The following is a 25966-nucleotide window of genomic DNA, read 5'->3' on the forward strand; positions in this document are numbered from 1 at the left end:
GACCAGCCCTTCTGTAACATCAACCCCAACAAAGTTGCCAACGTAACTGAATTATAACCCCGGCTTTCCTTGTGCCATTTGTCGGGGCGTTTGGGTGCCCAGTGGGGCCGCCTTTGCCTCTGGCCGCTTCTCCTTTCCCTTTGGGCACCTGGGTGAGCAGAAGGATGTGCTCTCGCCATGTCCCCATGTGCCACGTGGCAGCTGCCCACCGAGAAAGCTGTGTTTTTGCCCCACATGGGCTGGCCATGCCCCCAGCCTGTCTCTCCCATTGGCTCATGCGCGAAGTATGTGACCTCCCCACCATGACGTCTTCACATGGCAAAACATGGGCACCCTGCCTTATAGTGTCAGCTTCGCGCGGCAGGGCCCGTTCAGAGAGCAGCACAACGGCACGAAGAGGAGAGGTTTGTTTCAGACAATGATATCATTGACAGGCAGGAGCGGAGCCAAGATCTCTCCATGCCGGTCATCCGCAGAAACGGTCTCAAGCCATCTGTACATTATGGCACGGAGCCACTCTTCTTTTAGTTGGCTTCCTTGCTTGTGTTGAAGCCTGGTCCCAAGGCTTTCTGCTGAGTGATTACTGCCAAGAGCAGGCTGTCGCACCCGGTGTGCACACCCCGAATGTGAGGGCTCGGATGTGCAGAGCCAGGTCTTGGGGAACGCCTGATCTTGCTGAAAGTCGATCACTATTGCAAAAGTGGGAGGGCTTCTCTAGGACATCCTGAGCTCTCCTGTAGCTTAAACTGACCTCAAATAGCCTCACACAGCTGCCAGCTGTGACCAAGGTTTAGCAAAGGAGATTGATCCTGTCCAAAACCCACTTTTCCTCTGGCCTCATCCGTTCTTTGTGCTGATAACCCCTCTAACGTTTGACTCTGTGCTGCCTTTTATTAAGATGATGTGTGCTAGCATTCTGCTAGCTGTGTGACACTGTATCACTGAAGCCTTTAAATGATGTTGTTTTGCATCCAGATGTTACAGGCATTTGCATCTTCATCTAGAGCTGCTGGAGAGGTAGACACTGAGCTGTGTAATGTAATATGAAAAAAAGGGTCAAATCATGTAGTTTTTTTCCTGGGCTTTCATCTTCCAGTGAGGTGCTGAGCTCTCTGCTATGATGGAAAGAGTGAAGGAGTCTGTTGGCACTCTGCAGACCTGAGCTCTCCTGGAGTCGGCCCTTCACCCGGTGCAGCCTGGCAGTGATGCTCCGTGTCTTGAAATTATGTCCGATAAAGGGGGGGACAAAGAGGGACAAGACTGGCTGATAGCTCTGGTGCACTCTAAGACAGAAAGAAAGGTTCTTTTCTATTTATTTACAGTTCAGTGGAAAACTTAGTGCTAACTGAGGAAGTGAGCTGGGCTGGGAATGAACTCCGAAGTGAGACAGCACCCCAAGGGTGTTGCAAAATGTTCTGTTGTTTTTCTTCTTTCCTCTTTGCCTTCCCCTCCACGCAAAGTACTGTGATAACTCTTCTCAGCAGTGCTGCAAGGGCTCCAGCACTGAAGCAAAACAGGGCTAATTGATTGTGCTCAGAATAGAAGCCTGGCCTTGTGCAGGGAGCCCACAACATCGGGCAGGAGTCAGCTGGTGGAGAGAGATTCAAAGGACCGAGGACAATCCTGTGCAGCCGGATGAGCCGTGCTTTCAGCTCGAGCTGCACAGGTGTCTTCTGAAATTCAGGGGGACCTCTTGGCTCCTTAATCCCCCCAGAAGGGGTGATAGCCTGGGTCTCCAGGCCAGTCTCTGCTGTGGCAGGGCAGGAGCACCGGACTCAGAGCAGCTCTCTGGGCCACCAGGAGACAAGCACTGAGGAGTGCAACGGTAGCTGCTGAAGGGCAGAAAAAAGTAGCTTTCCAAGATGCTTTCCAAGAATAAAGGAGCAGGAAGAAAACACAAGCCTGCTTGTTTGTGAATGAAACAAGTCAGCCGTGCAGGCCCCAGCTTCTGGAAACCCATGGTATCTAATTCTGACTTTAGTAGCACTAGACAGATTCGCATCAGTTTAATGTCTACTCTCGAGATGACAAGCTCTTACACAGACCAGATACCTGCCTGACTACATTGCTCAAGGCAATTTCCTGCAAGTTAATGCAATCTGTTGATTAAACATTTGTTTCTCGTAGCTTCATGCTGGGAAAGCTACCGTGGTCGGGGAGATTAAGGGAGTCATTTTCTGTGGTATGGCATTTCTGTGCTTATCTTCAGTTTACAGATTCAAAATAGCTGATAACAGCAGTCTTGCTTTCTGGATCACTAACAAGATACCTAGTGACGAGAATTAGCACATCAGAAAAAAAGCAAAATGAGCTTTCCTGGGACACAGTAAACTTTGAAAGAGAAGATAAAAGCTGTTGTTTTCGTAGCATCAAATGGTATCGGATAAAACAGTGGCGCACACGCACAAGCTAAGTCATCGTTACTTGTTCAGATGTCTGATCCTTTAAACTCAGGATGTAGGAAGCACTTCTAAACATTACGAGAAAAAGTTTCATTTCTTTCCAGTCACTGAGGCCTAATTCGATTAGATCTCTGATATCAAAAACACTCAATCTCTTATTCAAACATAGGGTCTTTCAAGGTAGATTAGATATGAGCGTCACATATCAAAATTCAAGTCAAGTGGAAAAATCTTCAGTTTTGCTTCTGAAACAGATTTATCTTTCAGGCCTTCTTTATTCAGCCTAAAGAAATCAAGCAGAGCAAAGAATAACGCTTTCTGCCTTCTTGCTATCCTGCAGGTCATATTTCAAAAACTGGCACGTGAAATGTATTAAACAGCAATGCAGAAGGACTGAATTATAGCTGTGATGTTGCCAACACTGCAATGTTGGTGCACAACATCCTAGTGCCAGTCAAGTGTGATGCTTTGGTAGCCTAATAGCATCATGCAGGTTGCTATATATTTGATAGTGGAGCATGCTGTATGAACCTTCTCCCCCTTTTTTTGGAAATGAGTCAATTGGTTTAAAAAACTGTTTTAAAACTCTCTTACTGCTTCTGAGATGGACACAGGATGTGACTTTCTTGGTTTGGCCCAGATTTTGATTTGCTGCACTTTTTTACATCACTGTTTAGCAAATACAGATGTCTGGAAAAAGGGGAAAGATGTTGCCTCTGGAACAAAATCAAAATACTTACTGTTCAGTGCACAGGAGTGCTTTTTATAGACTTCTCACTGATCCTGGGCTCAAGACAGGGAATACTGTCTGTATAAGGATGACAGGATCAAATTGAAACTGGGGAATCAGCATTTGCCTAGAACAAAGATGTGATCTGGCTTCTTGGCAGAAGTTGAAATATAGATGCAGACTGGTTTATAAGTGCGTGCTCACACACAAGCTGGAGGACTGAGAGAGACTAGATTTGAATTTGAACTTACACCTGCTCCAAAGCCCAGTGATGTCCTGAAGTGGCCTTTGGTACACTGGGCTTGGTATGCTGAATCTAATCCCAGTACATCTGGGTCATAACTTTGCAGTAGAAAATGAAACCCACTGTAGACATCTGCACCCTAGGGAGGTTGCTGCTGCCTTTTTTTTTTTTTTTAAATACTTCACATAAAAATTGAGTTGTTCACTTGAGGCTGTTGGAACTGGATCTCAGCACCTGATTGAACCTGGGGGCAGGCTCTTTATTGTCCTTAATTTAATTTAATAAATTGCTTAAAAGAGCACTCAGGAAGATGGCTGGCTGAACCCTTTTGGAAGCAAGTGTGTGCCAAGGGATAAAGTGCACAGTTTCTGTGCAGGCAGTATATAGGTGCATGTGGTGAGGTCATATATACTTCCAGCTTCTGACCCTCTCCCATTACAGTTCCCTCTGCACAGGGAAGCACAGTATTTGGCATGGGTTTTGCAGAGCCTCTAATTGCTTCTGTGCCCTGAGCAAGCCATTAGCCTTTCCTTCCCTGGGGAAAGTGTGTTAACAAGTGCCTTGCAGATGGAAAGCACTGATTCAGAGCAGCGTGCAGAGACTCAGCACAGTTTTCCGTGAATGTCTCTAAAATACCCACCTTCTCCTTGCCCTCTGCACATTTCATTTGGTTTGGGGCTGGAGGGCACAGCCTGTAATGAACAGTGACTGTCCCGAGTCCAGTAGCAGTGGTTCACATCAACAGGAACACACTGACTTCAGAAAGAGCTGAATCTAGCAGATTTTCCAGCACACCTGGGAAATAGATTTCCAGGTCTAAGAAAGGTCTTATTGTCTTTTTTTTTTTTTCTTTTTCTCTTTTTCTGTGTCTGCAGAAACCTCTTTGCACCAGGCTACACTGAGACTCATTACAGCCAGACGGGAAGGCCCCAGACTGTCTCTCTGCCCCACACAGTAAGTACAGAGACCGCTTTCATTCCTGCAGCGTGCAGGGAGACCAGGGAGCCAGCCCAGAGGAGCGGGTCAGCTTCTCTCTCCAGAGCCTTTTGTCGGGGCCAGGGCTCCCCCAGCTTCACGTCGAAGGGCAGGACAGCCTGGCTTGCTGAGCTGGGAGTTTCCAGCCAGAAAGCGTCTCCATTACCAAAAAAAGGTAAAAATGACTTCATATTTTGCCTGAGTTCTGTTGTGAGAGAGGAGGACGGCCTCCAGTGTTGCTCCCCTCTGAGTGCTGGTGAATAAAGAGCTCATTTATTCACCCCCCTGCTCATCCCCTTCCTTTTGATTTTTGCCACGGGGTACTCCATGCTGGGGATGTTCCCGGCCTTTGGGAAGACCAGCCAGCATAAGCTGGCTCCTTTTCAGTAAAAATGCCATGAATTACTGATCTCACGCAGGCCTTGGCCAACTCTCCACTGCAGTGACACAAAGATATGCATTGGTTGCGATTTAAAAATAGGAGAGAAAAACCCCATGAGATCATCTTTGCTGCTGCTGCCTGCTGCTCCTGGGGCCCCGGGGCGAGGAGAAGGGACGCGATGGCATATGTCAGCGTTTCTGCCCTGTGGTCCCGTGGGTCCTGCCGGAGGCTGCCTTTGTCTTGCAGGGAGCCCCCAGACAGGGACTTCCCGCTGCACGTGGCGTAACCCTTCCTGGTGCCAAAGGCACCTCCTTTGGGGCCTGACCCAGGGCCAGCTGGAATTGATAGGCAGCTCCCATTACATGCAGAAAGCTTTGGATGGGGCTTAATGCTGCAGCCATCCAAGTTGCTTCCTTGGGGATTCAAAGCTCTTAATTTTTACTGGCAGCCAGGAGCAGTTTTGTGCACTCCCTTAGGCCATGCATGGCAGCTGAAAGGCCAAATTTCCATACATAGACTCTTGGAGATTAGTAATGATAGTCAGGTGCTTAATGAAGGGGAAGGAGGACAAACATTGGAGTATTGATACCTTGGCAGTGCTCAAATGGGACTCAATGGCGCCTACATGTAGCACACGTCCATCCCAAGACTGAATTCCCAGCCCTGCTCTCTGTGACCATGCCCTCTCTGCCTTGCAGGACCACTGCTTTTACCACGGCGTCGTGAGGGGCAGGGAGCGCTCCAGCGTCATGCTCAGCTCCTGCAAAGGGCTGCGGTAAGTGCCTGGCACTGCAGGCAGCAGCGTTTGTTGCTGCAGCAATACTTTTGCTTTGCTCCATGTCTCCTGCTTTGCTCCTTGCTGTGTCATGCCGCCGTGCAGGTTCTGCTCCCCGGCAGTGTGGTTGCCATATTTCTTTCTGGTTTTCCCCAGGCAGAAATGGGAACAGCTGTGTACTGCGTAGTGTTTGCCAGACATTAGGAGATCCTGGACAAACAAACCAGTTCTTAGATTCCACCCAGCCAGAAGTCCTGGGCAAAAAAGGGAACATGTCCGGGGAAAGCCAGAAGTTTGGGAGCCATTAGTAACCATGGCCTCCTGGGCAGCGCTTAGACTTCTTCCCCCTCTGTGCTGGCAACATGAACTCATGCATTAAATGAGTTTAACTCAAGAGTCTACTGGAGTAAAGGGTCTCTCCTGTTAGTGTCTCAGCACTGTATCTTGTATGGAGACAGCGGCAGGACTTGTGAAGTCCAAGACTAGTCCTCTCTACACTAATACAGAAACCAGCTCCTTCTTCAAGCATCTCACAACTGACATGTTTTTATGTGCAGTTTGGGGCTGTATCTTCAGATCTGAACTTCCCCCCAAGTTGTCAGCCCTACTCCCTTTCCCTTGCTCTCTGGTTTCTCCCTGGGTGGTGCAGGGATTGTGTGTGTTATGCCTTTAAAACCTCAGCTTTGGTAGTAATGGAGTCTTTGGCAGAGAGAGGAGGACTGTATCCTCAGCAGGAGTAAATGAAATGGTTCATTGAGACCAACGAGCTGCAATCGTTTACACCAGCTCAGAGTTCATTTCCAAAATACTGCATATACTTTATTGACATTAGTGGTTATCTGCACTCAGGAACTGATCGGAAGCTGGGCTTGATGGGACTTGGTCCAGCCAGGAAACAGGCCTTGCCAAAAAAACCCTGAGCACTCTTAAGTGAATGTAACACAGGCCAAAGGACCTAGTGAGATAAACAGGGCAGTGTGGCCACCTGCAGTTTGTAATAAATAATCCCAAAGCAAAAGCAGTCACAGGTGTGCCCTGCTTCTGTCAGCTTGCATTTTCTTAGGCTCTCCATTCCCAGCAGCAGAGGAGAAAAAGATGTCTTGATGTGCCCGTGCAGCAGCGCTCCTGCACCCTAGAGCTGTCAGGCTGTGTGCTAGTGACTTCTTGACATAATTTTGTAATTACTGGAAACGCATGGAAGCTGAGCACGCACATCTGTTTTCACTGTGAGCGTTCGCAGGGAGGCATGCTGCCCTTCAAGCCCCATGTCTTTCAGTAGGTATTAAACACAGAAGCTTTCCAGCTCTCACGGCTGTAAAATGCTGATTGAGAAAAACAGAACCGTATGGCTGTGTGCAAGTCCCAGAGAAACCCATACCTCTTGTTCCTGATTACCACTGCGAGTGGTAAGAGCCACCCTGGAGTGTTGTTCAAATGTGTGCACAAGAGCAAAAGCCCTGCCATCATTAGTTTTTCCACTAGAAGTTGTCTTCCTGTGATTTTCTTGTATGAGAAGTATCTACTGACTCTGCAGAGAAATCAACCGATCCTTGACTCTGTATCACAGCAGTAATTCTGGCCTTACATGCTCACCAAGGTCACCTGAGCTGAGATCCTGCCAGGGGAGCACCCTAATGGCTTTGGACTCCTACAGGATACAATATCATCTCTCTCCCCATTCATACAATAGCCAGCTTTCTTGAGCGAAGTGTCTCTTGTTTCTACAGAGACCAGCACCACGGGATCTTCTACCATCCTGCAGGATTTAAGCATAATAATAGCAAGGTGTTCCCCAAACCCTGCAGGGAAGGGTCTGTGGCACGGAGTAACTGCATGGACTTGCAAGTTGTGATTTATGAGAGACCCTCTGGGGAAGAAGCTGGTGAACAGCCCAGCACAAGGGACTGCTGGGCCTCATATGTAGTACTGGGAATTCAAAGGGGCTCCAAGTCAACTCACTGCTTAGGCCTTTCGGGAACAGCTGCAGGAAAAATTGGGAAAAGCATAACAACAGCCGCCTGGTCTCCTTGAGGCTGCACCATAGGAGTGCGGCAATACTTGCTTCACCAAGTAGCCACTGGATGGAAAAAACAGGCTTATGAGATGTGGATAATTTATCTAATATCTACCCAGGGAAAGTGCTTTGAATATGATCCCAGATCACAAGGAAAGCACTTTCCAGAGCCACGTATATTATTTATTACTCCTTTTATAACTCTTTGTTGTCAGGCACTTGCTGTCCTCAATGTGAAGCAGATTTCCTTTCAAAGAGATGCTGTGCAGGGTGGCCCAAGAGGAGACAGGCAGCTGGAGAAAGGTGGCCCAGGGAATGGGTTATTTGGGGAATGGAGATGTTGTGCTGCAGACTGGGCTGTCCAGCTGGGAGTGCAGCAGACCAAGGTGCCCAAATCTCAGGGATCCCCTGGGCATCTCTGATATTCTCAGTATATGTGATATCATAAATGGCAAAACATATAATTATGAATTTGATTGCTGACTAGAGGTGGTCAAAAATGGTATTTTCTGAGGGGGAAAGATGTAAAAAATGGATTCTTAATTTTAAAATTGTTACAGTCTTTCTTTTCAGGAGATGGAACAAAACAAGAAAATATCTGGGTTATGGTGCCCCCCCCATTACTCATTCACATAGACACTTTTTTTTCTTTCCTTTTTTTTCCTACTATAAAATTGAGAGACAAGGAAATAAAAGGAGACAGGAATTAAAAATCTGCAAAGAAGGAGGCAACAAAGACCCATGTTTTTCCATTGAGAAGCAAAGCTTTCACATTTTTTTACACCAGTTCCATTAAAAACAAAATTCTTCAATTCGTTGAAAAGCCTTCACTCCCCCCCCCCAAAAAAAAAGTTGTGCTTTAAAAAAATCATACTTTTCAGGTTAACTTGCGCTATTACAGCACATGCTCCAATAGCGTCTGCATTGAACGTCTGAGTCCATTTAAATATATTTTAATATATGCAAGCTCAGGGACTCCCCACTCTGTGCTAAAAGTATTACTTTTTTTTTTTTTTTTTTAAACAAGCTGAAAGGCCTGTTAAAGATAAATGACCTGCCAGGGTCAGCCAGGAACTGTGTAGCAGAGGAAGGATTTGCCTCCTCTTACTGCAATAGCCGCTGACTTTCCCTCTTGTTGCCTCCCATCTCAACAGAGGACTCATCGTACTGAGCCACAATTCCAGCTATGTCCTAGAGCCAGTTCCCAACAGCCAGAACCAACACTTGATCTACAGGCTGGAAGACCTGGAGTTGCGGAGAGGAGCCTGTGGCTACCAGGACACCGAGGCCGTGACCGGAGACTGGCTCAGGGGCTTCCCCATCGAGGTGGCACTAGCCCGTCACAGGGTGAGCAGGGCTCATACCAGGGCGCCGCGGGGCTGTGCGGGTTGGTCTGTGTTTCCCACCACTCCGAGCCCAAGGAGTCCGTTGCTGTCTGGGAGCACGGCTCAGAAAGGGAAATGAAAGAGGATATCTAAGGAGGGTTTGTAGTAAGCTGGTTGCCGAATAGCGGCTCCAGCAGGGAAGCAAAATGAGCGCTGGGGACCACATGGGTTTGGGTCATGGCAGCGGAGCAAGTCAGAGAGCATCAGCTGAGCTGAACCTGTTCCTGCACAGGTCTGTGCATCCGATGTGTGAGGTTTGAACAAACCTGTCTTCAACCCTCTTGCAAAGGTTTAAGCTAATCATAACTGGGGTGGGCTAAGGACATGCCCATAGGCAATTGCTGTAGCTAAACTGGCTTGTGATACCTGGCTGCTATAACTCAATCTTGTCTCCAGGTCTGTGTGCATGATGGGGTGGAGTGAATGGCCAGGGCAAAACAAACTGTGGAAAATGACCTTCACATATGTTTTGCAAAGAGTTTATTAGGGGATATTGGGGAAATAACTGGTGTTGCCGTTGCCACAGGTGAAGCGTGAGACTTTGCAGGCTACAAAGTATGTGGAACTTCTGCTCGTGGCTGATTACGCAGAGGTAAGAAAAAAAGATCATGTTTACACCAGCTGTGCACGTGCCCAGAGCTGACATCCCACCTGCAGCAGCTCCCAGGGAGGCGGAGGGCAGCCGAGGCTGGAGTGGTTTTCTTTTGCCATTCCTGCAGCCATCAGGAGAACTGGGGGTCCAAGTCACATCTGCCCCAGCAGCTAGGACCTCTCCACCACCACCAGCCACTGTGCTAGCTGTTGCCCAGGGAAGTGATGTAGGTTGTGATTTGGATGAAGGACTAGGGTTGAGGCTCAATTCTTACCTCCCAAGGTGCCAGTGATCCATAACTGAAAGCTCCCATCTCTTTAATGAGCATTCAGGAGCCTTTGGTCCCTGCCACAGCACCCTGGTTGATGGTGGGAGAGGCTGCCTTCAGCCTAAGGTGACTTGGGGGTTTTCGAGAATGATTTAATTCTGCCTCTACACTTTGTCTCTAGAGAAGGTAACCAAAATTTTTCTCTGCTCTAACATGGTAAATCAGGCCTCCACGCCAGAGGTACCTAATGACAGTGCTAACCGTGCAGTGTTTTGTTGATCATCTAATCACCAGCACAGACTGGAGTCAGGCTGGTCCTATCCATAATTTACAACTGGAAACTCAAATAGTGAAAGCCATGTAGTGCTTCGGGGTATAATTTATTCTGAACAAAGGCAGAACCTATTTTGTTCTTCTCTATTAGGCAGCAGGATACCAAGGAAACTATGAGAAAACACGTTAAGTCCAATTGGCAGTTGCCAGATATTCTTCATCATTTAGACAAGCTGGGGTAGACACCCTTGCAGCGACAGCTGCAAACTGCCCTTACTTGTCTTCCTCCCCAGCAGAAAAATCCCAGGTTTTGCAGGTTTCACAGTCTGTTTAACAATAATCTAAACATTTTGCAACTTAATTCCTTGAATCAAACGCTGTTTGCTAAAATTTATTCATTAATTATCAGGTTGTTTAAATAAGCAAATTCATTCTTTTGTATGAGCAAAATGCATAACATATCCTCTTTGCAGAGTGCTCTGGCAGCTGTGATCTCATACATGAAGTCATGTTACTGTACATTTTACTTGATAAACTTGTTGGTTCTTTGTCAGCACCTGGCTCTGGGTGTTTTGACATAGGATGAGTTTGAGTTGCTCCATTCAGTTACTAACATCACTCCATATCACCTCTATGTGATGCCAGTGAGGAATTTTGAACACACACACGTACGAGCGGGCTTATAGTCAGATGTAAAGTGAAGGAAGTCTTTTGGGCTTCACCTGAGAGTTACCTTCTTATTCCCAGAATAATGTGACTTGGTTTAATGCACTTCAACTCTTCCTTGTTGTCCTTGTGCAGCTTGACATGTTCATTTTGTTCAGTTTCAGAAGCATCACTTCAGCATTGAAGCAACACGGCTTAAATTAGTGGAGGCGGCTAATTACGTAGATAAGGTGAGATCAGGTGTCCATGAACTGAGGAAAGCGAAGCCAAAATCATGAATTATGAGAATTAATTGTGTTGGCAGTTCTTGTCAGCGATTTGGGGAGTGGAGAGCATTTTCCGAACAATTCTGTTATTTGGATATCAGGGATGATGAGGGGGTGGGAGTCTCTGTTCCTTACCACGGAGTCAACAGAAGCATCCCTATATTTTAATACATCTCCATATTAATTTTGTTCCCTAAATGCTCTTTTTTTGACAAAGACCAAGATATATCCACTTCAAATTGTAGAAATCGTGGCAAAAAGACCTGGAAGGGGCCTCCAGAGGTCATCCTTGCAGTGGTACACAGTCCTCCTGAAGTCGCTCCTCCTCACAGCTTCTCATATCTACTCTTTTCTCAGTCCCCTTCTCCCCTTAAACTCCTTCCGGTGCTCCCTTTGCCCCCCTGCCCATGAAGGCTTGTCCAATTTATATTTGACACGGGCAGCAGATTATTCCCTTCCTCTTTTCAGGAATTTTGACATATCTGAAGAATGACATGATGTCAGCCTCTAATATTTGTTTTTCTAGAAACTTTATCTCTGTCATTCATTAAATAATGAAAGCTCAGCATCTCTAGTCCAATCCAGTTTAGGCTTGCAGGTGGTGCTCTGCTCCCAGAGCAGAGGCTGCTAAGTTGCAATGTATTTCCAGAGAGAACATCTTCCCTGGACATGTGTGTTTGTAGAAGCATCTAGCAGTGTTTATAGACTTGGTTTAAAATACTGTAGAGTAAATTACTGGTGCTCAGTTTGCCATTTCTTTCCCCTCCTATATCTTTTAGTTTTACAGATCTCTGAATATCCGGATTGCCTTGGTGGGGCTGGAGATCTGGAGTCATGGGAATAAATGTGATGTAACTGAGAATCCCTACTCCACCCTGAGGTCTTTTCTGGCTTGGAGTAGCAAGGAGCGGGTGTACAGAAAGCATGATAATGCCCAACTAATTACGTAGGTTTATTTTTCCTGAAATAACCTATTTCTGCCAAGTGGATTGCTTTGGTGGGTGGGAAATCAATATGTAATCAAAATTGTTCTAAGATTTGGAGTGGCAGACTTATGTAGTGACCAGGCAGCTAGAAAAGTTCTGGTATTCAGAGCACAATCGCTTTAGGGAAAGTGCAAGTCCCAGACTATGCTGCAGTCTCAACACATGTGCCTCAAAGTCTGCATCAGAATCAAAAATCAAGTGCAGCCAGCATTATTGTGTGTGTGTATCAAAAGCAACTGCACCTGCACTTTTACTCTCACAATTTCTTGTACAACTTCATGAAAATCTGAACCATAAGGAAGATCTGTAAAGGGGAACTGAGCACTTTGTAGAAGGCATTAATTCCTAACTCATCCTGCTGAGACATGGGGGACACAGTGCTGGGATCTGACTGATGGTGTGTGACTCATCCTACTGATCTCATTGGGGCCAGTAGCTGTGGCCAGCAATGCAGATGTCATTAGAAGAAAAATCTGCAGCAACTCGTAGACCTCCTTGCCTCTCCCATGGCAATTCATCCACCAGCAAATAGCGATGAGTCAGAGGAGGAGTGCATAGGAGCAAAATTTAGAGATACAGTGCCTTTTCCCCTGTTTTTTCCCTTTAACATTATTGTATTTCATCTTGATCTGGGTGTTTTGCCAGTCATATCCTGCACTATAATAACTCAGCACAATTTCCAGGGCTCCCAGTTCAGATATCCCGGCAGGAACTGTGCAGAACTGCAGCTTGCCAGGTGGGAGCTGTGCTGGCTGCACCATGAAGGTATTGTCTAGCGCTCTGTCATGTCCCTGAATCCCAAGCTGGCAAATAGCAGGCTTAAGGTAAATTAAGTATCTGCAAATAGTATCCAATTAATGATCCAGAAATAGTCTTTTCTGTGTTTGTTCCAAAGCTCAGAGGGGTGCTTTTTGGCACTAGACTGTCATGAAAAATAAGATTGGCTGGTTAGTTCATAAAGCAAAGTACTAATCCAAGAAAAATAAGTATTAAGGCTTTGTAACTCTGCTGTAAAGTCCTGTACTTGCAAATATCACTAAAGAAAATGTATTCTCCTGACATTCTGTATGTGTATAAAGCTGTGGGTTGCAGAATGCATTTATTTCTCTGCCTCAGCTTCTCAAGAGCCTCAGTGCCATTTCATGGTCTTTCTGGGTTGTTTTTAGGGGTGTCCCGTTCCAAGGTACCACGGTCGGATTGGCTCCTGTGATGGCCATGTGCTCTGATTTCCAGTCAGGAGGAGTAAACATGGTAAGTTATTGCTAGTACCTAACAAGATGTTTCTTGTCAGCACTGAATAATGCATAGGATAGATGCCTCCTAAAGCCTAGGAAGAAAATATTTCCCATGAAGGCCTCTAGCTTGCCTGCTCAGAGGCAGGAATACCTTCAGTTGATATTTTCTGCATGTAGCAGTGAGAAGTGCCACATACTCATTGACTGAGAAGTGTGCAGGGCTGGCAGGGGTGAAATGCTGATGCACCTCTTTGACTTTGCTCAGGATCACTCTGAAAATGCCGTTGGTGTTGCTGCTACCATTGCCCATGAGATGGGACACAATTTTGGCATGAATCATGATTCAGCTGGCTGCTGCACTACCAGTGCTGAGGATGGAGGCTGCATCATGGCTTCTGCAACTGGGTGAGTCCATTTTACAGAGGGTTACAGAGTCTGCTTTGCTGGGAAAGGCAAAGGGCTTCATTACAAGAGGCTTGGGAGAGTAAGAGCTAGAAATGCAGAATGAAGGTGAATCTGTTGCTGCCTGCTATAGCCAGTAGGTTTATAGAGAAACTACTGCTGGGCAAACCCTGGCTCATGTATCAGCAGCAGTTTGCTAAATTCTCATCTGAACTTATGCCCAAGGCTGGGCTTAGATAATGTGGAGATCTGGCAGCATTTAGAAGTGAAGCTCTAAACTGTCTGGTAAAAAGGAAGATCTTCTGTCCTGAGCGACTGTCTTGGGGACTCTATAACCCTGCATCTCTGAGTTCCTGTTTCCTCCTGTGTCCTACCAAGTGATCCGTCACCCCAAAACAGGCTCACAATCTTTCAGTGTGTACACCCACACATCTCTCCAAAACCTGGGGTGCCAACTGCCAGCAAGCACAGAGAAACAGCAGGTGACCTGAACATGTCATGGTGTGTTGACTTTGCACGTAGAGTTTTAAGCAGGCTTCATTACTATGTTGCACATGAAATGCATAGGTAGTTGATAGAGTCTCTAGCACATCTCCTGCAAAAGGCAATGTGCAATAGAATGTGCTAAAGAGAGGAAAAGGATTGCTCCCGGAAAAGACTGATTTTGCTAAAAGGCACAGCAATATGGATATATTTCTAAGTCAGGAGACATGATAATTGTTCCATTCCTTGCTTATTCAGGATTCTTAAGAATTCTGCTAGACTTCAGTGAGCAACTAAAAGCCTGCATTTAAAAGGGAAGAAATAGCTGGCTTTGAGAGAAAGGGGAAGTGAAGAGCCACTGTGGAAAACCATGGGGATTCCTGAGCTCATTTTGCATGAGGAACCACAACAGCTTCCATATTTCAGTCACGTAAAAACGCCAGTCAAACCCATCCACTTAAAGCCACAATCCTCATTTCCTCAAGCCTTGGGCTTTTAGTGTATTTTTACAAAATCATTTCCCTTAAATGCCTTCCTTTTACATCAATTTTCTCCAAATAAGGAAAAATATTCATGTGAAAAATAAATGAATATTGGCATGCATATAGAGCATGCAATACATAATATGTGTATATGCATGCATGATCATGAACAGAGTTCACATTCAAGCACTATAGCAAGCAAAATTCTAATTCAAGTAAAAGAAAATACTCAAGCCTATTGTAATGAGACAAGAGATAGGAAAAATGAAATGTTTTTTATCAGTTAAATTCATAAGCAGTTATTCACAGTCAGAGTTGTTCTAGAGGAGTTACAAATAAACCACAACTTTAATATTGAGCAGGTAAGGACTGCCATACTTGTGAGCTGCCAAAGTTCATATTTTGTTTCAGAAAGTTGTTTTTTTAAAGGCCATTCTATTAGTAGACCTCATTTCCAAATGTAGTCTAGATACAAGAGGGATCTGATTTTGAGCAGGCACACAAAATCATGATCTGCTTGAAGGAGCTGTGCCCTTCGGCACTTGTCAGTACTTGCATGTGCTCATACTTTTGTGCTCTAAACCATTGCCCAGTTCTGTCATGATGTTTTTCTACACCTGTCCGTATTCAGGCACCCATTTCCCAAGGTGTTCAACCAGTGCAATAGAAAAGAGCTGGAGAAGTATCTGCAGTCTGGTGGAGGGATGTGTCTCTCCAACATGCCGGATACCAAAAAAATGTATGGTGGGAAGAAATGTGGAAATGGCTACTTGGAAGAGGGGGAGGAATGTGACTGTGGAGAGGTGGAGGTAACATTTGCTTAGATCCAACCATTTGGGGTTTAGCTGGGACACAATGATTTTTGTTGCATACTCTGCAAATACAATTATGGGATACATAAACAGCTTTGGTTTGTGCAGGAGATATGCATACCTGCTGTGTATGTAAATGTATATGCAATGTAAATCAAGGTTGTAAAGTATCATGTTTAGCTAAATTTACAGTGCCTAGTGCAATGCATCCCAGAACTCAGGGATGGTGTAACCTGTGATTAAATAGAGGTAATGACAGCATAGATTAAAAAAAAAAAAAAAAAAAAAAAGGATCTTCTTACACATTGTAGTTTTATATATCTTTAAGTTTGCTTTACCTACAGCTCTATTCTTGATAAGGGTGGGGCTTCTGTTAGAACCACATCTTGCTTTTCCATGCTATCCACACTTTGACTAATCAAGACAAAAGGGAGCTGGAACTAGCAGCTCAAATTCACCACAAGTAATGAGCACGACCTATCCTATCCAGTGTATCCAATAGAGGATACAGTTATGCACTAGTGTAATCCGGCAGTTGCTGGGTTTAATGAACATATTGGGGAAGGAAGGCTAATACTCTGTTTGCATGTAATTTATCATGTACAAAAACAGATTAGCTTCATCCACACACCTGGATGCTCTGGCACATTCTTGTCTTGAACATCTGCCTTCTAAACTCTGCTGCGTCTTGCTGTCTTCCAGGAGTGCAATAACCCCTGCTGCAATGCCAACAACTGCTCGCTGAAGCTGGGCGCTGAGTGTGCCCATGGCAGCTGCTGCCAGCAGTGCAAGGTGGGTGCGCTGGGTTTTCCTGAAAGAAGGGAGGGAATAATGGGGTGGTGGAAGTGAGAGGCTGAAAAATAGAGGCTAAAGGGGAGCAAATGTAGCCAAACAGATAGTTTAGCTCACCACCTCCAAGCAGTGTGGTCTGATTCTTTATAAAGAGCAGCTGAAGAACAGCTGTCAGTGTGATCATACCAATGGGGTCCTTTTTTCTAACTATGGCTGTCTAATTTAAACTAGTTGCCTTGACTCCCATTATAACCTAGGATGAGCAATAAATGCTACTGGAGTGAAGTCACGCTACTTCTTAAACACTTAGTATAGGATGAGATGAAACATATTTCTCTCCTTTGGCTCTAGAGGAAATCTAGATAGCTCTCTTAGAGTGAACACTTCCTCCTGGAATTAGGCTGGATGCTATCTTTGCTCCTAACCCTCTTTTCTGTGATAAGGTTGAATTACTTTTTGCCCAGGTGCTTGCTGAAGAAATGTTAGCAAAGAGGGATGCATGTGTGTGACAGCTATCATTGTACAGCTCAGCTTTCTTTAGAGAGGCTGGTCAAAATAGCCCCCTAGGTTTAACTCTTTCCATGTGTTGGCACAGAGACAGATGTAGGTGTGATCTATGGCCCCAAAGTTGTAACTGTGGAGTAGCACAGCTGCAGGGACCAGGTCTGTAGTTTGCACAGTGCTTCCGTATCACTAGGACTTGTGAAAAGTTTTTTCTGATTTTAGAGCCAAAGATCTCGAGCTTTAGCCACAAATTCTCTTAAAAATGAACATAGGCAAACATTACCTCTTCAGCTCATTTTTGTGTTTGCACATTCACTGCATGCTCTGAGTGACCTATCTTGAATGTGTGAAAATTAGCAGGTTTCCAGGAATCCTCTAGATTCTCACCCCTTTCACAAGAGATGATAACCTGCTACATGTAACTGTGCATGTCCTGCTGTTCTCCATGTGCAGGGTGGACAGGACAAGAATTAACTGGGTAAACTTGTAGCAAGGGAGATATAAATTAGACATTAGGAAAATGTCTCCAGCAGAAAGGATAGACAAACTCTGGAACAGACTTCCCAAGCAGGGAGGTTTCTGAGAATAGATTACACAAACATCTGTCAGAAATGGTTTAGGTAAATCAGATCCTGCCCTAGGCCAGTGGGAGATTGAGCAGTATCCCCTTGAGATTTGTCAGCCTTATTTTCTGTGCATCATCTCATCCTTACCTAGGGAAGGGATCCAGCCGCTAATTTGATTCTACACAGCTCGCCCAGTTAATGAAATTACAGAGTCATTTGGATCACTGCTGACCTCAAAAAACCTAAGATGAAATGGTGAAGAGATGAATGCAAGATTTTTTTCCTTATCTACACAGAAACATTGTGCAGACATGAGACCATCAAGAAGCCAAGCAATAATTCTGTTTTTTCCCTTTGCATCCTTTTAGCTGATGTCTCCAGGAACTCTCTGCAGGGAAAGATCAGGACTTTGTGACCTCCCAGAATACTGCACTGGAGAGTCAGCATTTTGCCCCCCCAACTCATACCAAATTGATGGGGCTTCCTGTGAAGGAGGAAAGGCCTATTGCTACAGTGGCATGTGTCTCACTTATAAAGACCAGTGCGTTCAGCTATGGGGGCCTGGTAAGGACACTACTTGCAAAGAAATACATTGTCCTTTGAACAGCCAATATTATGTGGCATCCTGCTATTATTCACCCTGTATATGACAGTAGCACCTGGGAGCTGTAGAGTGTTTGTGCATGGTGCCATCATGGTATAGGACACAGTCTGAAGAGCTTCAACCTAAATAGACAAAAGAGATGAAATAGGAGGAATGTGGTATGGGAGCAGTCACAGGACAGCAGCAGCAAATCAAAGATTAAACCTAGGCCTCCTAGACTGGACAAGGTACCATATACTACTCCATGCTGTATCCCTAGAACTCTCCTGAGAGGTGTCCTAGAAAAGTCAAGATTGTTTACGGCCCCATGCAATAGCTTGTAATATCTTTTAGATCTCCAGGGGGATGAACCATGGTTTTGTGAGCACCAGAACCTTGACCTCACCACAGGGTCAAGCAGGAGCTAAGTGGAGTCAGAGGAAACCCACAGCGAGCTGTCCTTTCTGCACGTTAGCAGATGACAATCAGAGTGCTGGCACCACTCAGCACACCACCCATTTGCATAGCCATTATCAGTGATGAAGGCCGAGGAGACCTTTCTCCTGCCTTGCTTGCTTGGAGGAGGCAGCAAAAATTTCCCATGCTCAGTATCTCCCAGGAAAAGAACAACCGAGTGGTTGGCATGGAGTGAGATAGGCTGCCAGTCTCTGTAGGAATCAATCATGTGAGTCTCTCCCATGCAGGAGCAAGGCCAGCACCGGACACCTGTTTTGAGAAAGTTAATGCCGCTGGAGACATCTATGGAAACTGCGGGAAGGACATCTATGGCAACTACAGGAAGTGTGAGATGAGGTAGAAAGCAGACTGGCAGCCAAGGATTGCTAGTTGGGAACTGATGTTTCTACCTATTACAAATTTATAGGCCAGTAGATTAAACCAAGTCATGTGCTCATTTCACTCCCTCTCTCTGCCTCCTGGGAAACCGGTTGCATCCTACTAGAATGTAGAGTCCCTACAATTGAAGCATTAAGTTTACCATTTCCCCTGCCTCTTGCATTGTAAAACAACTAGTTGATATTTTTTTAATTCCAACATAAAATAGGATTTTCAGATCCTTAAGCTCAGATGCGGCTTTGTAGCATACTACTGAGACAATAACTTTTTTGTCTTCTCTATGGTTTTGTTGATTCTGGCCTACCCAATGGGGACAGCCAAATGGTACCATTAGTACCCATCGAACACTATTGCCTGGAGTAGTTCCTGGGAGGTGTTTGCCTTTTTTTCTGGTTGAGCAATGACTCAACACTGCTGCTTTAATTTACTTATAGAGATGCAGATGTCTGCAAAACATTCACTGGGCCAGAAACACTAACTTTAGCCTTTCCTTCAAAATTAGAGATGCTAAATGTGGGAAGATCCAGTGCCAGAGCTCTGCTTCCAAACCCCTGCAATCCAATGCGGTTGCCATAGACACAACTATCCACATGGAGAGGACACAACTGAGGTGCCGTGGGACCCATGTGTACAGATCCGAGAGCGAAGAAAAGGAGATGCTGGACCCTGGCTTGGTGTTGACGGGAACAAAATGTGGGAGCCATCATGTAGGTACAGTCTTGCCCGTAATGGTTTGGGGAAGTTCAAGGTATCCCACCTGGAAAGTGCTCTGTGGTTATTAAGCCATTCATTTCTGATGTCCAATGCCTTCCTAGGGGATTTTTTTGTATGTCAGAAAATTAATTTTTTAGAGGCTTCTGAGAAGTGTTGGAAGAACATGCACCAAAGGCCATACCTTAACTCTTCACCCTGTGAAGCCCAGGGCCAATCCTAAGTTTGAGTTTTGTAAGCTGAAATTGTCTAGCTTAGAGGGGAGCCACACAAAGGTCAAGACACCTAGGAGGTCCCCTACTGACTTGCCACATGGGCTTGACCAAACTATTGACTTCTGAGCTCCCACTCCTCTCTCTGATGCGTTTTATCTGGGAGATAGGGGGATGGTTAAACATTTGCTTGGGAGCCACATTAACTTCACGGCCCTCTGTTCTGCCCATGGTATTACTTGTATTGCCGAGGTGCCTGGTAGCCCTCAAAACACAAAATAACCCAAGGCAATAATGTAGTCCATAACCCCAATCCTTTCTCTGCAGGTTTGCTTTGAGGGACGCTGCCAAAACACATCCATCATCTTTGAATCAGAAAGCTGTAACAAGAAGTGCCATGGGCATGGAGTAGGTGTTCTCCTTTTTATATCCATTTCAGGCGGAGGCAGGATGAGCTGCCATTCATCTGTGGATGTTTTTTCAGCTCAGTTCTGATACTGCTCTTAGATTCGCTCCTGACTTCTGCTTCTTAAATATTAATTTGCACCTTCCTTTCATGTTTGATGCATTTCCTGCTCTATGAATATCGCTTTAACATAAGATTTTGCTTCTGGCAGGGAATTAGAGAGACAGAGAAGGTCCAGAGAAAGGGATATGAATGGCAATGAATGAGGAGCAAGAAGGAGTAATCTTACAGAAAAATCCTCTGGGTCTAGTTCATATTCAGTCCAAGAAATAAGATTTCCTAAGGGAAAAACATACTAAAAAGTCATGTTTAAAACAGTTTATCCCAAACTGTGCTCTGCTGTTTGCTCAGGGGATGGAAAGAGGAGGCTGCTAAGAATTTTTAGCCCTTCTGTTAATATTTCTAGCATAAAACGTCAGCATCTTTTCATCTCCATGGTCCAGTGTAGGCAATGGAGAAGAGCGTATGCCTTTGGCAGCTTGGAAACCCCATGGCGCCCCCAGTACAGAGAGGGACTCGCCTCACTTTTCCTTCCAGTCTGCTTCCTCACTTATGGTTCGTGAGGCTGTAGTGTGTGATCGACAACTGTTACACAGAATCAAATTAAATACTACAATTAGCATGGGATATCCTGATCAAGGAGGTCAGGGGATGCACTCAAGTGATGAGAGTGCCAGTCCTCTTCAAAGTTAGGGCTCCTTTGCGCACCAAAAATCATGTTCTGGTCCAGGCTCCTCACTTGCAGGGGTGAGCTGCAACTGCTGCAGGGGCTGCCTGGAGGGTGAAACACACAGGGGCTCCTTTGGCAGCCAGCCAGGCAATAAAGCTCTGCAATAAGAAATCTCCCCTGTGTGGAAGGGGAGAATCCTATCTTTCAGAGCGTGGAGATAAGGAAAGGAAAGGAATTTTTAAATGCTGCTTTTCTCCTGAGTCCTGATTAGTAGCACATCAGCACGAGCATCCTTGTCTTGTGGAGACAGGGAGAATTTCCAAGGAAATAATAGGCATTTTCACCCCCGGAAAAGGAAACAGCACTCATCTCCCAGTTCATGTTGATAAGAGTCTCCCGTGTAGCTTTTTATCTAGCGAGTATTTGGATTTGTTTGTTTCTTTGTTTTGGGTTTTTTTTTAGCTTGCAAATTCTTTAGGACCTGGCACTAAACTCTCTGAATCTTCCTGTTCCAGGTCTGCAATAACAACAAGAACTGCCACTGCAACCCGGGATGGGCTCCCCCATTTTGCAACAAGAAAGGGATGGGAGGAAGCTTGGACAGTGGCCCCCCAGTGCCAGAAGGTGAGGGGCACCAGTTTTATCTTGGTGACACTTCAGAAAGTCTTCGGTTATGTTGGGAGCAGAGAGTTTCCATTTGACTAACTATACTTTCTTGTCCTCAGGCTTTTCAGTGGCAGTGATAACACTAGCAATCCTGGCTCCCATTCTCCTTTTCACTGGAATCATGTTTTTATTTTACTATCTGAAATGCCGGAATAAATTTGTCATCTGTTCTCTAAAGAAGACCCCGCAGTTCAGGTAAGTAATCAGAGCTATGCTTTGTTTTCTTCCTTCCACCCCTTTTACTGTCAAAATAGAAGAAAAATTGCAAGCACTGTGAGAAATATAACCAGATAGGCTTGTTGGTATAGTCAGTATTTGCTTCTCATTTTTGAGTAACTGTTCTGTTAAATTATAGGAAAGGAAAAGGAGAAAGCATACCAAGGAAATAACACTTCCTCTTCTCTTTTCTTTCTCTGATTGTCAGCGATACCTCTGGAAGCGGCCATGCAAACCCTGCCTTCAAGCTGAAAACCCCTCAGGAACAGAGGAAGGTAGAGGCAATGTCACCTTACCTCTCCCCAGGGAGAGATGCAGCTGCCCTGCTAAGTGGGATTTGGTTCCCTCTCACCTTGCAATTAGAGGATGGCTTTTTCAAATGATGGGGAAAATGCAGATGTGCCCCCTGACTGAAAGTCAGTGGGAGCTGAATGTATATTGCTAGCATTTATTTCCATCCATTTCCTTAAATGCAGGACGCAGGACCTGATGAGCCCTGTACGGGCACTTGTTTCTCCTGATAGATCCTGTTCTGCCGTATCCTGCTCTCAGAAATGTAGAAATTGCAAACCCTCGATTTACTTGCAAGCATTACTTATAGCCCTACTGCTTGACCTGCTCTGTTCCCTTTACTCTTGTTTCTACCTCATGATCCCAAATTGTCCCAGACTACCTAATCAGGACCTACAAGATGTATGTAACACACAGGTTTTGTAGCCAGTGTTTTGTGATTTTGTGAATCTCAGAAGTGTGGCAGAGAGTCAAAAAGGTGGTTTGAGGTGGAAATAACTAACCCCTTGGATTTGTGGGTCTTCTGCACAGGCTATTGGCTTCCCTGAAATCCCATCAAAACCTCCTCCCCAGCCAGCTCCAGATCTCCGAATAAATACACAGCAGCCACCTGCTTTCTCCACTGGCTCCAGCTGTGGTGTTGGGAAACACATGGGGCCGGTGCATCAGGTGGTTGCAAAGGACATCGCCAGGCGGACACCTCCAAGCAGGCCAGCACCTCCTGCTCCCAAACCCCCAGCATCTCAGGTAGGAAGACACTGTGCTGTCCCGCAGGTGCAGTTTGATCAGGGAGTTGGTTCTGAGTGAGGATGGTGAAGCCTGTTTAACTCTGATGGCAGTATAGGAGCGCTCACCAGCATCATGTGTGGCCGAGACTCTCTCCCAGTGCCTGGCCATGGTTTGGGCTGCCCCTGAGCAGGGTTAAGTCCAGACAGACAACACTGAGCTGGAAACAGCAGCTCTGTGAGAGGGACTCCCCTTCCTCCAGGGGTTCAGTGCTGTTCTGCTCTAATTTAGACTTAGCTTGGTATCCTAATGGGAAAGACAGGGTGAATGAGCTGGGCTGCACCACCTCACCCCAGCACTTACAACACCTCTCAAAACCACAGAATCACAGAATGACTGAGGTTGGAAGGGATCTTTACAGATCATCTAGTCCAACCCCCCTGCTCAAGCAGGATCACCTAGAACAGGTTGCCCAGGACCCTGTCCAGACAGTATCTGAACATCTCCAAGGATGGAGATTCCACAACCTGTCTGGACAACTCTCAGCAGGACAATTATGGGTGGTCCTCCTTGCTTTATACTGTAGCTGATAATGACTGTTTGCTGGATGCTAGTGCACACTTTTTCCACCAAACAAGCATGACATAGCTCCTCTTACCTTTTGCATGTGTTTTATTGCCTGGAAACAAGTCCTTCTGAGATTGCCAGTCAATGACAAATCCAAAGTTCAGTGCTGAATACAGGATCTCCATCCTTGGAGATGAACTGTACACAGGTATATTGTATATTGGCCATGTCTAGACTACAGCAGCAGTTTTTCACAATGGTAACAGAGCCTCAGGCACATGGAAGGTGTTTCTTTGCCTCAAGTCAACACAAACTCCTGCTTTGAAACTATTTACAGTTCTTTGAAAGTCTTTTTGTCAGTATCAGCAGCAAACAGAAGTTTTGTTTCACAAAAAATACATGGAACAAATTTTCTTTTCATTTCTCTGGAGAACAAAAATGGGATCTTTAACGTGTTGCATGGGAAGCATAAGACTTAACCAAGAGTGACTCATCTTATGAGAGTGTCCTAACCACCAGGTTTCTTTGAGGGTTATAAGGAAAGGGGGTGTTGATCTATTTCCCTCACTGGTAATTTTGTTCTAAGCTTAGTAAAACCCCCACATTTTAATGAAAAAGATTGCAAATCAATCTGGTACGATCTGAACTCTTTTTACCAAAAATTTCTCAGCCAGCTTTATTAGATTAGGACCAGCCCAGAAAGAAAAGGCTCATGTTACAGAGGATAGCAGCAGGCTAGCTCCCAGGCAGCATCTCTAAAGGATATAGAGGAAAACAACAACAAAATGTTTTAGTGAACGGTGTTTGTTTCTAGCTCCATTGTTCCTATGAACAGCCGCACTTGGGCAGGAAAGAAAATCAAAACAAAAGCAGGAAGCTAAGTCTAATCAATAAGGAGTAGGTATCCTTCCCAGCTGTTTTTTGACAAGTTCCCCACAATCTCCATTGTAGTCCCTCTCTGACACATCCAGTCTCTTTATATCAGTCATACATCCTAGACAGGACGCTTGCCCTAGGATTTCCAAAAGAGACCTTGTCATTTCTGGGCTGGAGAAGAGCCATGAGATCTACACGATACACAGGAAGTCATTAATTTCACTGTTTGCCAGTGTCAGTCTCTTCCTAGACGGTTGTAGTATCTGCCAGATTTGTTCCCTTGCTGCTCCTATTGGCGTTCCTTGGACCCTGCCCTCAGTAGGACTTTGTCTGTCTTGTCCCTTCTGCAGCCACAGAGGCAAGGTCCTGGGGGAGTGATAGATCCCCAAGCATTAGCTGATGTAGCCATCAAGCATTACATTTATACATATTCTAAGGAGACCACAGGGTTTTTGGGTGCCCTCCAATTTTTGAATGCAGCTGTGTTTATTAAATCGACACCTGTAAACCAGTGACTTAGCACAGAAACTAAGCAACAACAGGCAGTTAGTTCTTCTTCCTTCTCCCCGGGGCATGCTTTACACTGGAATTCATTAGACGAATGGAAAATGTAATGCTCAGAGTATCCCGCTAGGGACAGCTGTGTGCACAAACAAAGCAATAATTGACTGTAGGCAGGTGCAGGGCTCTGTGCGTGTGTGTTTGTATAAGCACACCACACATACAAGAACATAGCGTTTGCGTGCTTTGTATATGCAGTCATGTAGGGAGCATATGCATGGGCAACTCACTCCAACTTCAAATACATCAATGAGTTGGATAACTGAGAGGTACCGGAACATAGCTTGCCTTTTCCTTGAAAAATTCGAGGCTCATAAAACTTCTGGATCCCTTAGTAAGGGGAATATATCATGCTTTCAGCCTGCAGCTCTGTTTAGGAGTCAGTGCAAGGTAGCCGTGTTACACTGTTGGCTTGTGCTTGGTTTGAAGTCAGCTGCCCAGCACGCTAAGGCTGTGCAGTCTCAACAAAAGGTCAAGAAACTCTCTAGGTGAAAAACTCTGGATGTCAAAATCCCCTAGTCACCTGCATAATATGATAAGCAATAGCCACAGTTACCTGTGCTCCTACCCTGCTTCAAAGACATGTTTTCACAAGTTATGAGGCAGTTGGTTTTTGCCTTTGTCTTTTCAGTCTTTTATCACAGGGAGGGATGCTGAGTTTTGATGGGGACTCCTGCCCAGCCTGTAAGTTCTCTCCTGTTGTTCATCAGGTTCACCATGCAGTCCTTAGGCTGTAGCATCACTGGGCTGCCTCCAGACTGGAGACCTAGAGGTGGGCAGCAGTCTACCCCGTCTGCTCTCTCAGGCTTCCAAAAAAGAACAAATCTGGAAGGTCTGAAGGACCTGTGTCCATACCCAAAACCTCACACTGTGTGAAGTGGGTGCAAATGTTATCTCTGCTTTCAGGTTGGATATCTGTCCTGGGTGAAAATTCAAATCTGTTTCTTTCTTGCTTAGGATATTTCTAGGCCTCGGCCACCTCAAAGAGCTTTGCCAGCTAACCCCATCCCAGCCAGACCCAGGACCCAGCCAGGGGATGGCCCTGCAATTCCCCTGCCCCCGGCTCACAGGAGAAACCCAGGACAACTCCAGCCAGCGGCAGAGGTAGGATCTGAGCACAAGGTGATGCAGAGCACAGCAGCGTCCTCCCACCACCACGAAATAAAACTACCCCGAAGGGGGTAACCTTGCTATCATATTGTGAAACACCTTTATGCACAGTCCTGGCTGATGGACCTGGAAGGGCTTTTGGGTTGGTTAGCTTTATTGTGGGGGCTTCTCTTTTTACCTATTAAGCTTTTACTGGGTTAAAAAAAATGTCTGACCTTAATT

General features: G+C 45.6%; 1 protein-coding gene across 1 annotated transcript in view; it reads left to right on the forward strand.

The window, feature by feature from the left end:
• ADAM19 (ADAM metallopeptidase domain 19) overlaps positions 1 to 25966 on the forward strand; it is a 38894-nt gene that overhangs the window by 9326 nt on the left and 3602 nt on the right. Inside the window, exons 4-22 of the mRNA XM_067305079.1 lie at positions 4252 to 4330; positions 5432 to 5508; positions 8677 to 8869; positions 9434 to 9499; positions 10865 to 10936; positions 11752 to 11918; positions 13125 to 13209; positions 13459 to 13598; positions 15192 to 15369; positions 16075 to 16164; positions 17603 to 17798; positions 18522 to 18630; positions 19175 to 19379; positions 19923 to 20003; positions 21247 to 21355; positions 21457 to 21592; positions 21822 to 21888; positions 22436 to 22651; positions 25592 to 25738. Coding sequence (XP_067161180.1) covers positions 4252 to 4330; positions 5432 to 5508; positions 8677 to 8869; positions 9434 to 9499; positions 10865 to 10936; positions 11752 to 11918; positions 13125 to 13209; positions 13459 to 13598; positions 15192 to 15369; positions 16075 to 16164; positions 17603 to 17798; positions 18522 to 18630; positions 19175 to 19379; positions 19923 to 20003; positions 21247 to 21355; positions 21457 to 21592; positions 21822 to 21888; positions 22436 to 22651; positions 25592 to 25738 — 2413 coding nt within the window. The remainder of the gene's footprint in view (positions 1 to 4251; positions 4331 to 5431; positions 5509 to 8676; positions 8870 to 9433; positions 9500 to 10864; positions 10937 to 11751; positions 11919 to 13124; positions 13210 to 13458; positions 13599 to 15191; positions 15370 to 16074; positions 16165 to 17602; positions 17799 to 18521; positions 18631 to 19174; positions 19380 to 19922; positions 20004 to 21246; positions 21356 to 21456; positions 21593 to 21821; positions 21889 to 22435; positions 22652 to 25591; positions 25739 to 25966) is intronic.

The sequence above is a fragment of the Apteryx mantelli genome, chromosome 14 (genome assembly GCF_036417845.1).
Source record: "Apteryx mantelli isolate bAptMan1 chromosome 14, bAptMan1.hap1, whole genome shotgun sequence".
Classification (NCBI taxonomy): Eukaryota; Metazoa; Chordata; class Aves; order Apterygiformes; family Apterygidae; genus Apteryx; species Apteryx mantelli.